Source organism: Bidens hawaiensis, unplaced genomic scaffold, assembly GCF_021521415.1.
Source record: "Bidens hawaiensis isolate Kalapana, Puna unplaced genomic scaffold, B.hawaiensis_p1.1 tig00019659_1, whole genome shotgun sequence".
Lineage (NCBI taxonomy): Eukaryota > Viridiplantae > Streptophyta > Magnoliopsida > Asterales > Asteraceae > Bidens > Bidens hawaiensis.
Window position 1 is genome coordinate 70,878 of NW_027505014.1, and position 18,327 is coordinate 89,204.

At 37.8% G+C, this 18,327-nt stretch overlaps 2 protein-coding genes and 1 pseudogene across 2 annotated transcripts; 1 reads left to right on the top strand and 2 right to left on the bottom strand.

Moving 5' to 3' along the window:
- Positions 1 to 2,166: 2,166 nt before the first annotated feature.
- Positions 2,167 to 3,641, bottom strand: LOC143609895 (uncharacterized). Its single transcript, XM_077084520.1, has 2 exons — positions 3,162 to 3,641; positions 2,167 to 2,948 (listed from the first exon to the last, which is right to left on the bottom strand). Exons 1-2 carry the CDS (start codon positions 3,445 to 3,447, stop codon positions 2,167 to 2,169), a joined length of 1,068 nt encoding a protein of 355 aa, XP_076940635.1. The 5' UTR covers positions 3,448 to 3,641.
- Positions 3,642 to 8,064: 4,423 nt separating this feature from the next.
- LOC143609891 (internal alternative NAD(P)H-ubiquinone oxidoreductase A1, mitochondrial-like) lies at positions 8,065 to 11,956 on the top strand (annotated as a pseudogene).
- A 679-nt stretch (positions 11,957 to 12,635) lies between these two features.
- On the bottom strand, positions 12,636 to 13,930 carry LOC143609901 (uncharacterized). Its single transcript, XM_077084523.1, has 2 exons — positions 13,633 to 13,930; positions 12,636 to 13,417 (listed from the first exon to the last, which is right to left on the bottom strand). The coding sequence occupies exons 1-2, from the start codon at positions 13,916 to 13,918 to the stop codon at positions 12,636 to 12,638; spliced, it is 1,068 nt and encodes a 355-aa protein (XP_076940638.1). The 5' UTR covers positions 13,919 to 13,930.
- Positions 13,931 to 18,327: the final 4,397 nt, after the last annotated feature.

The window sequence follows — 18,327 nt, forward strand, 5'->3', positions numbered from 1 at the left end:
AGTTGTGTTTGGCCAAGTTTGGTTTTAAAGATTTCTTGAAGTCAAAAGTGTTACATCACCAAATTGTAATTACAATAAAAATATGTTTTATAAATGTACTTATTCTAAACATTTGAAAAATCATTTATTATTTTGATAAAGACTAATGTTCGAAAATGTCGATTTAGCTTGCAACTGAACCGTTGACATGAACAGCATGTGTACTGTATCCCATCAAGTTTCTAATTATTTTATTTTACGTGTGTACGTTCTGTTGCATTACATTACACTATGTTGTGTTACGTTTGGTTTCGTTGCATTATGTTGTGTAAATACATCCCAACATGTATGGCTACATTATGTTTGATTACCAAATTTATTAGTTATGTTATGATAAACTGGAATTCGTGCCAAAAAACCGTTCAAACCTCATCACTAGGAGTCTGGGACTACCAAAATCTATGGGGGCATGGGGCCTATTTGTGATTTGGTATATGGCATTATTGCAAATGGGAAATCCATGTAATATGTAACATGAAATTTGGTAAACTTTAGGTATGAAAGTGCATAGTTACTTTTAAGATAAACTAAATTAGAGAAACGTATGAAGGTGCGTAATAAAATAATATATAAATTAGATAAACTAAATTCTGCCATTTGGTATTTAATTGATCCCGTATGCCACTTTTTTTTTTTCAAACAAGTTACTAAGTCAATGTGCTCAAGGCACGTTATTTAGGAAGAATAATCCTTATGAAATATGAACTAAATAAATCTTTTATATCCACGGCTTGAGGCGGAGATAAGGCTTAATGAGGGTGGTCTCAGCCCACCGTCCACTACAACGTATATTTGTAGTGTAGTTAACGGCCCAATTTTATTGTTTAGTTTAAGGGCCCACCCTATAAAACTCCAAAATCAATACCTTATCAGTTAAATGTTTAATTTATAGGTGTGGAAGGATGGGCCACCGCCCATCCATAATTTATAATGTCAAGCCCTAATTTATAGTCTAATAAACTGTCCAATTTTCATGTTTTAGTCAAAATGTCCACCATCCAAAACTTGAAGTCCAAGGCCTAAACTAATTAAAATTTAATCTTGATTGTTTAATTTTGATATTTGAATACATCCTGCCATCGTGAATCAACTTTTGTCGTCCAGACACCACTCCGACTTCTTATATACTGCTAGCCATCACGTCGCATCGCCCCTCAGACGACCTATACTGTGCCCCTCATTCAAAAGTTTTCTGTATCGATCTCTGTCCACGCCTGATGTGAGATATTCCTAGAGTATTACAATACGGTGTTGGTACTTATAACTATGTGACGGATGAAGTTGAAGAACCTTGTGGTCAATTGTGGCTAAAATGGCCAAGGTGAAAGCGAGGTTCGGATCATCTAAAGGCGGTGAGGAGGGAATAGTGAATATTAGTGAGAATGCTCGAAACTAAAGCTTCCATCATGAATGCATTCAAGTACCAAAATGCATGATTTCATTTATTACAAAGACATGGCAAAATACTTGATGAATAATTTGCGCATGAACCCTGAAGCTTTAGCACAATTAACTCGAGGAAGTATGCATGGAAATTAGAGCAGAACATAACATTAAGAAGTTTAGGTGACGTTTAATCAATGCAATGTTTAGTCTATGAAACCTTTTTTTTTCTTTTTGCTTTTTTTTTTCAAAAATGATGTTATGTTTACTTGTTATATCATGTTTTTCTCCCTGAACTATTCAACGGAATATATGGTAGAAAAAATCAAAAGTCGAACAACTTGAAAGGCAATATGAATCATCATCAATTTGACATTCTTATAAAATTTGTGGCATGCTGGAATTCTTGAACTAATTTTTATTCAAAATCTAAGTAGTCATCATGATTTTCATAAATCTCTAGTTCTTTGCCAAAATCAAACTCACTCGACTTTCAAATTTTAAAATCATGAAAACACGTTGTTTAACCAGATACATGACAGAGATTCCTATTTTAAAGCGAATGTTGTTAAAAGATGAAACGGAGCTAATAATGAAAGAAACATTAATTCAGAGATCGATTTTAGCGATCAATTGCCAAGTACAAAGTGACAGAAACAACACACATACATTTTAAACACAAATTAATCAATACAATCGTATAATAAGAACCATTCAAAAGCATGTAAAATAATTCCAATAAACTTATTTCTTGCATGTGATTCCATTCACCCCACCTTTGCAGTCTAGCATGCCATAATTCATCATTAGCGGATCGTGTTCATCCTTGATATTATCAGGAGAGAACACACAAAGTGCACAATCTGCTGATAGGAGTGAACTAGTCTTGTACTTGTCATCACCACCAACCACCGGCATTGCTACTCCTCGTTTTGCTGGATTTTCAAAATCTGGACGATAAGTTCTACCAAGAATTCCTTCCACATTAGATGACAACCCAAAGAATCGGAATTGTACTTCTAAATGTGCAAAGCTATCATTTGTGGGAATTTGATAATTATGTATCTTACTGTCTTCTGCTGATACTGGAATAACATTAATAGATATTTCCGCAAGATCAATTATAGCGAGGGTTAGACTATTGGTTGTTGAAGTCCTTTCAACTTGTATATCGCCTTTGGTTGAATTCCATTCCGATGTATGTCCCTCTGGAATGTGCAATTCCGTTCCATCGTACGATAACTTTAGGTGATCAGCACCATCCTCCCATTTAGCGGTCCTTGTGGCTTCAAGGGTGAAATTATGGTGGCCGAACTTGATACCCAATGCTTGGATCCATGTATTGTCGCGGGTTCTACCTTCAGGTCTAAGTCCAATAAAACGTGCGTTGATTTGGAGATCGGAATCAGATATCAGACTGAAATGCTCGTTGCTCCTTCCATGAAAGTAAAATACAATTCCATCTCCACCTATGAATCTTGGGTCATAGCATGCAGCTCCGGGTCCATTGCAGTTTGGTTTACGTGCTATCAAATGCAAACAGATAATTTATCATTCCAACATCTAGATGTAAAATTATATTATTGCTCACTTAAGTTAAGGTTTTCCTTGATTAGAATTCCTTATGTCAAATAAGTTAGACTTAAAACCAAGTCACTTATAGTTAGAGGACATAAATAAAAAAGAAATGATATTCGTATTTAAGATCTTGAGAATATAAAAGTTATGTTATTACTTACATTTGCACACAGCCTCACATTTAGGCGAGTAACAATCAAGAAAGCAAGCTTTGTCTTTCGGATTCTTCGGCTTAACTTTTGGGCATTCTACGGGACATTTGACACGCTTCATGAAACACTTGCTTTTACGACTCTTGCACGTTAAAAGCTCTTGTATGGGTTTTACTGGTTTCGGAGGCTTAACACGCTTCACCTTATTGCTAGATTTAGCCTCAGTTACCGTTGACGCCAACATTGCATGCAAAAGTAAAACCACGAGTAGTGTTTTCAACGCTAACATCTTCATTTCTGGTTTTGGAAGTTATAAAAGAAGATATGAAATGGTATAAGAAAAAGATGTTGCCCAAGCTCTATATATACAACCTATTTGGTGAATCATGAACTAATTTTATTTTATTATAATGAATGTTCCACGTTGTGTTTGACTGTTTGGCCAAATTTGGTTTTAAAGATTTCTTGAAGTCAATTGTGTTATATGACCAAATTGTAATTGCGTTAAAAAAACGTTCAAGTTACACAAATGTATTTATTTAAAACAGTTGAAATTTTTATTTATTGTTTTGACTTATGATGAAAGTCATCTGGTTTTCAATGGTGGTTCGTTGATTCTAATCATAGCGCGGTCACAAATGAATGAGGCAAGTATGAGCGAGTTTCCATCAAGTTTGCTCTAGTTTTAAAGCCAATTGGTTCATCTATACCTGGTCTATTAGCTCGTAACTGAACGGGCAACACCAGACGGTACCCCGTGTTGATGATCGGCCCGGTCCATTTTTCAAAACACGACCCGTCTGCTATGAACCCTTTTAATAGTATTAATAATATATAAACACGTCCCTACATTATGTCTTGTTAATATATACGTTATGATAGTTGGATGAATGGATTCATGCCAAATAAAAGTATCAAACTTTGTCAACACCGGATGGGGCCTATTTGTAATGATGATACAGGGCCAATGAAATCCAGATCCAGTTGGTTAATTCAACGTAAGGGAGTGTACCATATTTTTTGAGAAATGTCAAATAAATTGGTACAAATGACATGAGTCATTTTGTTTTATAGAGAAAATTCAAATTAGTAACTATTTGTTTAGATGTTTGAATTACAAAAAATGCTTCCTTTATCTTTTAGAAAATTTGTGTAATTAAAACCTTTGGATATAGTAGGAATAGGGTATTGATAAGTCGCAAGAACAAGGTAAGAAAATAAGGAATCAACGATGGGCTTAAGTGTACATAGTTAGGATGTGTTGCGGTAAGAAATATTGTGGTATAGTGTATTCTTGAATAGTATGAGGGGTCTTTTACAATAGATGATCCAATTTGTTATTCGAATCCCCCGCATATGATTTATCCTGTTTACTTTGTTTTGATTAATTATAACTTACTAGATGGTAATAATAAGCAAGCCTTTCTAATAGTCACTCCAACCTCTTCTTCTAATACTCTGCGAACTATACCGTCAACGCTTTGTACACTCTTCACAAAGCTTTCACTCTTAATTGAGAGCAATCAAATTGCATAAGGTTTGGACCTCGAGTCTATGATTCTCCATGTGTAGAGCCAGTTGAGCCTCCGGCCAAAGTAAGCCTAAATACTTCAACCAACAACAAAGAGAGCAAAGTGTGGATCGCATGTGCCTTGTTAGGTTTATTCACAAAAGCATCAAAACTCAAGCCTTTTTGATAACTTGTCCCCTGTCATAGTTGGAGTGCTGATAGCCTGATATATGTTCAAAACTTCAAACAATTATTCCTCGAATAGCCAGATGACCTAAAAAAGGAAGTGAGTTGTGAGTTTTGTTGTATCAAATATTTGAATTTCTCTAGACTCATTTGTAAAGTTATTGGTGATTCTTGCCGACTTGTTTATAAAGTTATTTGTTTCCTATCTAGTGTCTCATGTTTTGTTTGAGAGAAGTTACTGGCAGGGGTGACTCGTGGAACAGCGAAAACAAGTTAGGGTTTTAGACTCACACTTAATTAAGACCTCTAAATCCAAAAAAAACTTTATATATAGATATATTATAATAGGTAAAGTAATCTCAAAGTAATATATTGATGTGATGATAGGCTTCGTTGTTACTAAAATACAAGTTATGAGTTTAAAACTTTTAATAAGTAAAATTTTTTTGGTTACAGGTGTCTCTAGAAAAGCGTTTCAAACTTATGAAAATGCATAAAGAAAAATAAATAAAATAAAACCTTACAGTTTTCATCCTTAACGTTTCAATTTTACAACACATCTCGTCCTTTAGGCTAACAATGAACAATCATTAGTTTTGACTTGTGAGTGTTAATTCATCACATGCAACTATGCAAGGCAAAGCAGTAAATGTACCACCTGTTTATATTGTAACTTTAACACTATTATCGAAAAATGGTGGTAAATTTATAGTTTTCAAAATACCATTATTAAGTTTTGACAGAGTGCTCCGATACATAGAAAACTAAAAAAGATAATATGAATGGAAAATTCTTAAAATAGCTTCTTTTAAAAAGAGTTTTTAAAATAGCTCCTTTTTTCTAAAAGATTTTTAGAATTTGGACTTCCAGACGTACTGGGAAAAGATAATAATGTAGAGGTAGCAGGCCAAATTTTTAAAGAAAGTTAGGGAGGAGACCAGATTTGGGAAAATAATGAAGGGGAAGTCCAAATTATTTTGAAATTTTAGAATAAAAGTTCAGATTTTTTTCAAAACTTTTTTTCTCAAAAACAGTCTCCCAAAACTGTTTTTTTTATGTTTCCTAGTCCATATTTTCAAATTCTAGGAAAAAAAGATTTTCAAATCTTGCATTAAGAGACGCATTTCGGATGAATTTGTTCTTAAGAGACGAGATTCTTTTCTTTCTTCCAACTTTCATGCTACACACAGACACTTATACATACATACATATACATACATACATATATATATAAATTCAGTATTTACACGTGTGTATATATATTCCGTATATATACACACACACACACATATGTATACATATATATGTAAGTATATGTATGTATGTATGTATAAGTGTGTGTGTGTGTAGCATGAAGGTTGGAAGAAAGAAAAGAATCTCGTCTATTAAGAACAAATTCATCCTAAATGCGTCGATCAAGACGAGATTTGAAATTTCTTTTTCCTAGAATTTGAAAATATGGATAGAAAAGGTAGGAAACATAAAAAAAGTCTTGGGAGACTGTTTGTTGAGAAAAAAAGTTTTGAAAAAATTTGAACTTTTACTCTAAGATTTCAAAATAATTTGGAATTTCTTTTTATTATTTTTCCAAATCTGGTCTCCTCCCTAACTTTCTTTAGAAATTTGGCCTGCTACCCCTACATTATTATATTTTCCCAATACGTCTGGAAAGTCAAATTCTAAAAGATTTTAAGAAAAAAATGACTATTTTGGAAACTCTCTTTAAAATGGGTTATTTTAAGAATTTTTCCCAATATAAATATTTCCCACTTGATTGAGATGGTTTAATATTCCAACTTCTTTGTCGTTCTCCTTGTAATTTGCGTTGTAATATTTTTTATGTTTACAGTTTACAACCGTGTACTCTATAATAGTTGCTTAATATTATGCCATGTTTAATAACTGTTAGTTACAATATTTGATAAAATCACGTAGAATCACAAAAATAATATTTAAAAATAAATATAAATAACATAATATGTCACATGTATTAAAATAAATAGAAAAACATCTTCATTCTATGATAACGTGATGTGGTATTTAATAACCAGCAAATAACAGGTGGCGACAAGCTATTGAATCAGAATACACCTTTTTGAAATGATACGTTTGTTTAAGAAAATATTTATAAAATTATGGTTATATGTTATTTAGTAAAGGGAAAATTTCTAAAATAAGCATTTAATTATGAAAAAAATTTCTAGTTTTAGCTATTATTTGAAAAAATTAGAAAATATGTATTATAAACTAATAGCAAAGAGTAGTTTGTAGAACCAATTAAAACTTGTCGTGTGTCCTTAAACTAACCGTAACGAGCATGTTCACTAATCATTTACTCGTCACGACTAAAAGAGTTTCATGCCTCATAATCAACGTCCACGAGTAATTCATAAGCCCTTTAGTCGCGACAAGTAGATTATAAGGTTGAACTAGTCGCGACGAGTTAACCACTATTAAACTACTCGTGTAGGGAATGTAAACCGGATAAACTAGTCATGTATTTCTAGTATAATGCTCTTGTATTTACATATCCGGTATGTTAGTGCTAGATTATATTTTTAGATGGTGAAGAAAAGAAACATAACCGAGAGGGTTTTGGAGTTACTTTTAGTAGGGATGAATTCGGTACCGAAAATTTTGATCCCGATTTTTCTAAAATCTTGATACCGGTATAGGTATCGAAAATCTCATATAGGTATTGGTATGCTACCGGTACTGATACCAAACGCCAACAAATCAGTATTGACGATACCGGTATCGGTTTTGTACCTTTTGCTCATCCCTACTTTAGTGACAAATAATAATAAAAAAGGTAAATTTATTTTATTTATTACTAGATCAAACGCTATGAAACGTAACTTTGGCAACAAGTATCAAACACATGGTTTTTTTCTCGCGTTTCTACAACACCAATCAACCTGTCATTGTCACTGTTGTTACACCTCCTTAATTCTTTCTAATTCTCGCACACACAAAACAAAACACCTCCTCAAATGTGTTCTTGGTAATACCCATTTCAATGTATATGTATATATATCTTCAATCCATGGAAATATGTAGTAAATATGTTACACATTGCAAATCTTTGATGATCTCTTAACAAAATTATGGCAACTATTTTTGTAATAAATATATTTCTTTTTTCTGCTAATTAATGTCAATATTTGATTTGATTCAGACATTTTTTTTATATTGATGTATGTATTTTAATCGTGTATTTTGTATGCCCATCAAGTGTTTGTGATATTGCCTCAACCAAGATTGAAGCCTATTTTTCTTTGTCTTATGCAGGGTTTTGTGAAGTACTGAATATTCATTCATCTCTTACGTCAGGTAATATATATGAACATGATTTTGAGCTTCAAGCATATACAACACATATTCGTTCATATTTATGTGCATACATTGACTCAGTCAGATTTGATTTGTATTGTGGGGTTTTACTTTTGGTGGATGGAATACTCTTAGGTTCGTGGTTCGGGGTCGTTTCATTTGTTTTTGGGTGTTAGGCTGGTTTTTTCTTTGTAGTATTCTGACTAGCTTCTTGCTAATCTGGTCATAAAACAGAAAATTGGATATTACGACCTATTACCCGATAATAATCCATATATACAATTTAACTAATGATAGTTCATAACTTCCACTTTTGCTGACAAAAGCAATCCCGTTAGCATAATCAAATAGTGATTATGAATGAAAAGAGAAACGTAGTAGCAAAATCGAGTATAAATCAAATGTAAACTGAATGTAAAGTTTATGATAATTATGCTACCGGGATTGCTGTTGGCAAAAAAGATGAAAGTTAGGATCATTATTGGTTAAAGTATAAGTATGGATGATTATCGGCCAATAGGTGATAGCTTGGATTTTTAAAATCCAATTTTCCTACTAAAATATTTAGCCATTAAAAATATGATTTGATTTGTATTGATGTGTACATGAACAAGAAGATCCATAATTTTGATTACTTATGCAACATTTAGATTGGACAAGTTGATTAAAAAAACAGCCCAAGTTACTGGGAGATTGTTAAAACAATATCACAAAATCAAAAATCTGTAGTTTTCATCGATTGATGAACAAATCTATGTTACTGTCTACTAATGCGGCAGAAAAGTTAAGTTTTCTCTATTTGTTTATGATATAATGTTTCCTTACCTATATTACTGTCATTGTATACAAATTCACCTATCTTATATTATTGCATGCATCAGAAAACCATCACATTTAGCTTCTGGTAATGGCATTAGCAAGAATTTCAAGAAACTGGAAGCAATCCTCAGGAACATACGCCATTAACCGCTGCATAACAGAAAAGGATGTTCCAAAAGATGTTCTTCCTTTTAACCGCAATGCTGAAACAGTTGACCGGATGCTGTACCAACAAACCATAAGAAAACCGATCACATGAGAATTGAAAGCAGGGGAACACGGCCAATTCAAGGTTATAGGTTTGCTCATGCTGAGAGGGTGCCCGAAGAATATTCTGATTCAAAAAACGAGAAGTTTCGGTATGGTAATCTTGAGGCTACTAAACCGGGTGACAAACCTAGAGTTGTGGTTCTTGGTACTGGATGGGCAGCGTGTAGATTCCTTAAAGGAATCGATACCTCAATGTACAATGTTGTTTGCATTTCACCTAGGAATCACATGGTTTTCACTCCTTTGTTAGCATCAACTTGTGTTGGAACTCTTGAGTTTCGGTCTGTTGCTGAGCCCGTTGTGCGTGTTCAAACAGCTTTGGCTAAGGATCCAAATTCCTACTTTTATCTTGCTTCGTGCACATCCGTTGATACAGACAAACATGAGGTAAGCAAATTAAGGTTTTCATGTTTCGATAGAGGTGGCACAATGGGCGGGTTAGGTTGGGTAGTGGGTAATTTTTGGTGCGGGTCATGACGAATTGGGTTCACCCGATGCAGATTTTTGTCCAGAATTTCACATTTAATGAATAATAGTTTATCATTTATGATTATAGAAATAGTTTCTTATCAATAATTATATAAAGGGTGTCAATCGTGTCAGGTTGGTGGGTTGAATTGTTCAGCCCGAACACAACCCATATTTTGATCCGTGTCGAAAACATCAACCCTAACCTGCACACACTTTAAATCATGTAACCTGAACACGACCCGTATAGCCCACATTTTTAAACGTGTCAAACGGGTTGGCGGGTGATAACCAAGTTGTAAACTTGTTATAATCAAATTGGTGGTTGTAAAAAGTGGGTTAAATGGGTCGTAAAGGGGTTATTGGGTCGCCTTGTTAAACTAAACAAGTCAACCATGATATGCCAGCCCAAAACCTAATTACTTTTGTGCCGTGTTCTAGTCGTGTTTTGGGTCATGTCAGAAATTGATGCCCCTAGTTTTTATGCATTAAAAATCCACTAAGTGCTAGTTTTGTCTTGTTTGGCCTGTTTAAGTTATTTTTACATTATACCTGTTTAAACCCATACAGATAAAATATAAAATCAGTATATTCATAATTACATATTTTTTATTGAACAGGTGTATTGTGAGACGGTTAGTGATAACGAGGAACTGTATGAACCGTATCGGTTCAAAGTTGCTTATGACAAGCTTGTAATCGCTTCAGGATCTGAGCCATTAACGTTTGGCATAAAGGGTGTGAAGGAGCATGCATATTTTCTTCGTGAAGTTAGTCATGCTCAAGAAATAAGAAAAAGACTTCTTTTGAACTTGATGCTCTCTGAAACTCCAGGTAACTAGTTTTACCATTTAATTTTAGATTTACGAATTTCAGGTCATGATGTATCTTTAGCGATCAAACAACTTTTTCAGGCATATCCGAGGAAGAGAAGGAGCAAATGTTGCACTGCGTTGTTATTGGAGGAGGCCCAACTGGAGTTGAGTTTAGTGGTGAATTGAGTGATTTTATAGTGAGAGATGTTTATCAACGTTACGCACATGTTAAAAACTATGTTTGTGTCACTCTTATTGAGGTAACTATTGCTCTTGTTTCATGTATGTAATTGGGCTACGCCAATATGCTACCAAACACTTAACAAAGGTAACTTTATAAAGATTTGAGTGAAAAAAATCGTATTTTAGTCGTATGTTTTTAATTATATCTAAATAAGAAATTGCATATTAGTATGGTGTACGTCTTGTTCGTGGTGTTGTTAAAGAGGTGCACGCGAAAAAGCTTATTCTTAGTGACGGGAGTGTTGTACCTTATGGACTTTTGGTGTGGTCAACTGGTGTCGGCCCCTCTGAGTTTACAAAACAGCTAAATCTTCCTAAATCTCCTGGTGGAAGGTAAATTTCTTCTTATTTTGGACTGAAAGTCATACTAATTTGGAGCTAATTATGTCAAGAAATCGCTTGTTAAATCTGACCTGTTATAAAAAAAATTAAACCTTTTTTAGTAAACGGGCTGAAATTTCCACTTTTGATAATTACAAGAAATCTTTTTTCAAATATGCAGGATTGGTGTTGATGAATGGTTAAGGGTTCCTTCGGTTGAAGATGTATTCGCACTTGGAGACTGTGCTGGTTTCCTTGAACACACAGGAAGGCCAGTCCTTCCTGCTCTAGCTCAGGTTTGACTTTTCACTTGACACATGTTGACTTTAAAAGTCAAAAGACACCATTTTTTGACTAGTGAAGCTTAATGTGAAACAACAGGTTGCTTAAAGACAAGGAAAGTATCTTGTTGAATTGTTTAACAAAAAGCTTGGGAAGCAAAATGCAGGAAAGGCGAGTTCTGCAAACGATGTCAATCTTGGAGATCCGTTTGTGTACAAACATCTTGGAAGCATGGCTTCTGTTGGGCGGTATAAGGCACTTGTTGACCTTAGCCAGACAAAGGTATTAATAATAATAATATCATTGATTATGTTTTTGATGTTTTATAACATTTACCATCTTGTTTACTACAGGATGCAAAGGGGGTAGCAATGGCAGGGTTTTCGAGTTGGCTGATTGGCGGTCTGCTTATTTGACACGTGTCTTGAGTTGGAGAAACAGGTTGTATGTCATGATCAATTGGGCAACAACTTTGGTCTTTGGGAGAGATAATACAAGAATTGGATGAACTAGTTAGTCTGCATTAGCTTCAGAATTATGGATTCTGATTATTAGTATTGAAGCATTTTGAACGCAAGTTAAGCGATATGATGATGATCATAATAACAACCATTAAGAAGACATTAAATAACGCCTTCCACTTTATCTTTCTTGTTATTCCATTTCCCTCCGTTTTTCCATCATTAGCGAGTCATATATGTTCATCGTTGATATTATTATGAGAGAACATTCAAAGGGCACAATCTGTCAATAGGAGTGAACTTGTCTTGTACTTGTCATCACTGGCTTTGCCATTGATTTATACAAACATTATCATACAAACTAAAACATTCCATGAACCAAAAATATTGCAGAAGTAAAAGTACTTCTAATCGTTTTATTTTGATGTAAATTTGGCACATCCTTTGCTATGGTACGCAAATCTTTCAGGGTAGTGACTAACATCTATGATTTTTTCCATTTGATGATCTGTCTTAGATTTAATTATTAGAAAAGTGCTTAGTTTAGTTATTAGAAAAGTTTGTTATATATGCTTTTTTTTTCTAATTCACAGTTTTGTTCAAAACAATATACGAGTCAGATGCAACATATTAATCAAAAGAAGCATTTATTCAAAGACTTTATCAATCAATTGCCAAGTACAAAAGTGAAAGAACAACACATTAATCAATGCACATACATTTTCAAGACACATATGATAAGAACAATACGAAAATAGGAAGGCATGTTATAGACTTATTTCTTGCATGCGTTTCCATTCTCCCCACCTTTCCAGTTTAGCATGCCATATTCCATCATCATAGGGTCATGTTCATCTTTGATATTATAAGGAGAGAACACACAAAGGACACAATCTGTCGATATGAGTGAACTAGTCTTGTACTTGTCGTCACCCCCTACCACCGGCATTGCCACTCCTGGTTTTGCTGGGTTTTCAAAATCAGGACGGTAGGTTCTACCAAGAATTCCTTCCACATTAGATGACAACCCAAGGAATCGGAATTGTACTTCTAAATGTGCAAAGCTATCATTTGCAGGAATCTGATAATTATGTATCGTACTATCTTCTTCTGATACTGGGATCACATTAACGGATATTTCTGCAAGGTCAGGTATAGTGACAGTTAGGCTATTGGTTGTTGAAGTCCTTTCGATTTGTATGTCGCCTTGGGTTGAATTCCATTCAGATGAATGGCCCTCTGGAATGATAACTTCCATTCCATCGTGTGATAACTTTAGGTGATCAACGTTTTCATCCCATTTTTCGGTCCTTGTGGCTTCAAGAGTGAAGTTATGATGACCAAACTTGAGACCCAATGCTTGGATCCATGTATAGTCCCGAGTTCTACCTTCGGGTCTAAGTCCAATAAAACGTGCATTGATTTGGAGATTGGTATCAGATATCAAGTTGAAATGCTCGTTGCTCCTTCCATGAAAGTAGAATACAATTCCATCTCCACCTATGAATCGTGGGTCGTAGCATGCAGCTCCAGGACCATTGCAGTTTGGTTTACGTGCTATCAAGTGCAAACAAATAATTTATCATTCCACCATCTAGATGTAAAATCTGTAGTATCATCTACTTGTATTTAGTTCTTTATGCCAAATAAATATATAGGATCTTAAAAGCCTATTTATTTCTTATTATAACTCCAATTACATATATATGTTGAAATGATAACTATATAAAATCTGGGGAAAATGATTAAATGAAAGTTAGACTAGTACTTACATTTGCACACGGCCTCACATTTAGGTGAGTAGCAATCAAGAAAGCAAGCTTTGTCTTTTGGGTTCTTCGGTTTAACTTTCGGACATTCTATGGGGCATATGACGCGCTTCTTGAAACACTTACTCTTACGGCTCTTGCAAGTTAAAAGCTCTTGTACGGGTTTGACGGGTTTTGGAGGCTTAACTCGCTTAACCTTATTACCTGAAGCAGCTTCGGTTACCATCAACGCCAACAATGCATGCAAAAACAAAATCATGAGTAGGGTTTTAACGCTTAACATCTTCATTTCTTGTTTTTGAAAATTTACTCTTGAAAATTGTGAAATAAATTAAATACGGAATGTGAAGAAACACTAACCGGACCCCGGGCAGATTACGGGTAACCTGGGGGTTAGATAGCTGTTTCCCACGAGGGGTTAGACCCGGCAAAGATGGTTCTTCTGATAACCTGCAAAACAGACACCGTGAGCTTGTCACTGAGAAGGGGGGGTTCCTCCTTGTGACCACCCTCCGGCGTGAGAATAAGACTAGATTGCTCTTTAAATATAAATGTATATTAAGAGATTGCTAGAGCAGATATCAGGTATAATATGATAAGATATGTTAAGATATGATAAGATGGTCATACCATTTGTGGTATTTATAGCCGAAGGTAGGTTTCCAAGGAGGTGTGGCCGGCTGCAATAGTATTCCTGTTCAACCAACAGTGGCCTACGCACGTGCCCTGCTGGTAGTTGGTGGGTAGGCAGCGGCTGATAGTGACCAGGCCTGCTGTGTACTATTCCTTTTCCACCAACTGCCGGCTATGCACGTGGTATGGCAGTAGTTGGTGAGTAGGCAGCGGCTAATAGTGACATACAGTACAGGAGCATGCTGCTCGCCATACTGTTGTCAATAAGCTGTCGTATCTTTAGTCAGATCTTTTGCCCATACCTCGTCAGGTACAGTACAGAAGATCTTCCCGTATCGTACGGACTGGCTTATTTGGGCGGGAGTATTCCCCCTCCCGCCCTTGTGCGGGATTGTTCCCGGCTTTGCTCATTCCTTCAGGTGACACTGAGTGATTGAGAGCTAAGTGCCTTGTGCGTGTAGCCTTGCTGCGCGGGTGGCCTTCCCTGATGGCTTGTATCCGAGGCTGCGGGAACAGGCGGAGTCCTTCACCATTGGGAGGCATTTCCTGCGGGAACAGCTTACGTACTGCGCGTAAGGACGTCACGTCTCTGAGCATGGTGGGTCCTGCGGATCCAGTTGGTTTCTGCGCAGACGTCCCTCTTCAAGGTGAGTCTTGCGGGTCCAACTGGGCTCTGCTGGGACCTACCTCTTCAAGTCCCCCCAGTCCAATGTTCTTCTCATGAGTGTTTAATAAAGTGAGGTGAACTTTTGGACTTAAGCAAAGGGTTTTGAAAAGGGTTTTTTAAGGTTTTCCATGGGGATTCTTCCCGCGGAAGTCCTTGTCACTTGCAGAAATTCCCGACTTTCCTGCTTGATCTTTGGGTATGATGCGGGTAGGTCTGTAACCTCCTCGCAAGTCAGGAGCGTTGAGTCCCATTTGTGTGGATTCTCCCTGAGGTTTTGGAAGTTTTGAACATAGTGATCAATTATGTTAAAACCACCAATTCCATCCTGGAGCCTCAAACAATGTAGTTCTCGACGTTCCCGCTATGCGGGGATGTTATTTCCGTTTCCGCAAGCATTTCCCAGAAGATCCTTCTTGGTTTCAATTCCCTGCGGAGCGCTAGGTATGTGAAGGGTTTTGCCTTAACACTGTACCCGCGCTCGTCTTACGGTTACTTTACTTCCAAGGTATTCCTGGCGTCAATTCCCTGCGGGTGCTAGGTATGTGAAGGGTTTTGCCTTAACACTGTACCCGCACCCGTCTTACGGTTACTTGGTTGCCGAGGTACTCTTGGCTTCAATTCCCTGCGGGTGCTAGGTATGTGAAGGGTTTTGCCTTAACACTGTACCCGCACCCGTCTTACGGTTACTTGGTTGCCGAGGTACTCTTGGCTTCAATTCCCTGCGGGTGCTAGGTATGTGAAGGGTTTTGCCTTAACACTGTACCCGCATCCGTCTTACGGTTACTTGGTTGCCAAGTTATTCTTGGCTTCAATTCCCTGCAGGTGCTAGGTATGTGAAGGGTTTTGCCTTGACACTGTACCCGCATCCGTCTTACGGTTACTTGGTTGCCAAGTTATTCTTGGCTTTAATTCCCTGCGGGTGCTAGGTATGTGAAGGGTTTTGCCTTGACACTGTACCCGCATCCGTCTTACGGTTACTTGGTTGCCAAGTTATTCTTGGCTTTAATTCCCTGCGGGTGCTAGGTATGTGAAGGGTTTTGCCTTGACACTGTACCCGCATCCGTCTTACGGTTACTTGGTTGCCAAGGTAAGGGGTATTTTCCCGCTTACTTTTGAATCTTTTTTAATTTTGAAATTCGAAGAGTTGGTGAAAGGATAAGAACAGTCCAAACCTCTGAAACGTCGTGCGACGGTTTCTTCTGACTGTGTCAGGACGTGCAGGAAGTTATGGTGACGTGACAGTACATGGTCATTCCAGACGCTTTTTCAGGCGCGTGGGCGCGATTTTTCGGGCGCGTGGCCGCGAAATTAATGGTACGCGTCCTGTCTACAGCTGTTGCCAGTTTGCTTTTTGCCACGTGTCATAGTTTCATTGCACCTTCAATTTCTCTCTCTTCCGCATTAAATTCATCGCATTAATTGCGATTAGTATATAAACGGGGAGAGGGTTCTTTGTAATCCACACTTTTCACTCTTCTCTTCATCTTCAAAACGATTTCCGGCGAATACTAATCTTTTCAGTCGAGCATTCCCTTGAAATCGTTTTCTTCTTTCTGCAAGATGTCTTCACGTGATCTCGAATCTACAGCCGATGACAAGAGTACTGCTGGCGAGTGCCAGTGTGCTCTGCCTGTCGATCAGTATCAGTACGTCGTCAGGAAGTTCATGCTCGAGTCTCTCGAGCCTGAGTTTCCTGAACCCCATCAGACGGTGTACGATGCCCCCAGAGGCAAGATCGGGGTTTATGCTGCATTCTTTGTCTATGGGAATCTTAGGTTCCCATTGACAAAGTTTGTTTACCGTGTCCTTGAGAGGCACGGTGTGCACCTGACCGAGGTGCATCCGATGGCGATTGCCAAGGTTCGCCACTTCGAGTGGGTGTGCCGGATTCTGGGCATTGAGCCCTATGTTGACCGTCTGATGACCTTCTACTCTTGGAGGTGCATCCAGGGGTGGTATACGTTGATAACCCGGATAAAGGGTTTGAAGATTTACGCAACCGAGCGCAGTCTTCGCTCGTGGAAGCGGGAGTTCTTCTACATCTCCGCTCGCGCCATCCCCCTTGCCATGAAATTCAAGAACGGGCAAGCACTTCCCAGCCTTCACGCCTCCAACTACCAGGAGGCGGAATGGTTTGCGAAGATATCCCGAGTCCAATCTCCGGTTTACCGGTTTGCGGAGTCCGGGATGGTGATGCTGGGGATGAGCCGGGTGTGGAAGGCTGCGGATGCGCAAAAGATCCCAATCGTCCTTGAATACGGTTCGAACTCTGTTCCTTACGGTATGCTTTGTTTCTTTTTGTTGATTTAGAATTTCTTCTAACTTCTTTCCTGTTTATTTCAGAGGGGAACGACTTGCAGTCGCTCATGTACCCGCGGGAGGCTGACGGTCCCGCTCGGATGGGTACTCGCGCTCTAGACGAGAACGAGTTGCCCATCCTAGAACAAACGGCGGATCGGTTCGTGGAGGTCTATCCGCTAGGCCACGAGATCCTTAGCGCCAGGCGGCCAGGTAAGGCGCTATTCGACCCTCGACCCCTCAATGTTGAAACCTCTGCTGGAATTCCTCTAATCGTATGTTCTGATGAGGAATCCGCAGATGGTCCTCCGTTGGTGCGGAAGAAGAAGGCTGCCGGCGGGAAGGGGAAGGAGAAGGTGGCCTCTGTTAGGAACAAAGCGGCGCGCGGAAGCGAAACAGCACACACATGCACAACGATAAACACACATAAACGAAAATATAAACGACACAAGAATTTAACGTGGTTCGGTCCCCGCGAGGGGACCTACGTCCACGGGCTGCAACTAGGTTTTCTTATTCGCTCAGAACCAAGATTACAATTACATGATGGGATATATATAATAAACAAGATTAGGGTTAAACATAATTAGGAGCCAAAACCGGGCCTTCTAATAAAACCGGCCCAAAGGCCTTCATAACCCAACAATCTCCCACTTGAAGGCCTTGCGATAAATTCCAGCCTGCCATCCAAGTAAATATAACAATCTCATTCATCCAGTAACTCTAGTAATCTTCAGTAATAGAAATCAACCAAGCCTCCAGTTCCAAGAACAAGCTAAAACTTCAACAAAAGAAGTTCTCCAAGCCTCCAGTTCTCTAGGAACAAACTAAGATTTCTACCAATCCACACCAGTTGCAGCGCCCCTTCCCATCAGTTACCTGAAAGGCCCATTGAAGCTCCCGAGAGCTCCAATCCGGTCATCACAGACCCAGCCATGACAAAACCCGCCAATGGCTCATCCTCAATCTTAACCGGCCCTCACTTACTCACACTACCGGCTCCAAAGACTTCCAGAGGATAATCACTCTCCAAAAATCAGCAGACTATACCAGGAGAGATTTTCACATTCGGATTTCCCAGTCTTCCGAACTCAACGTCC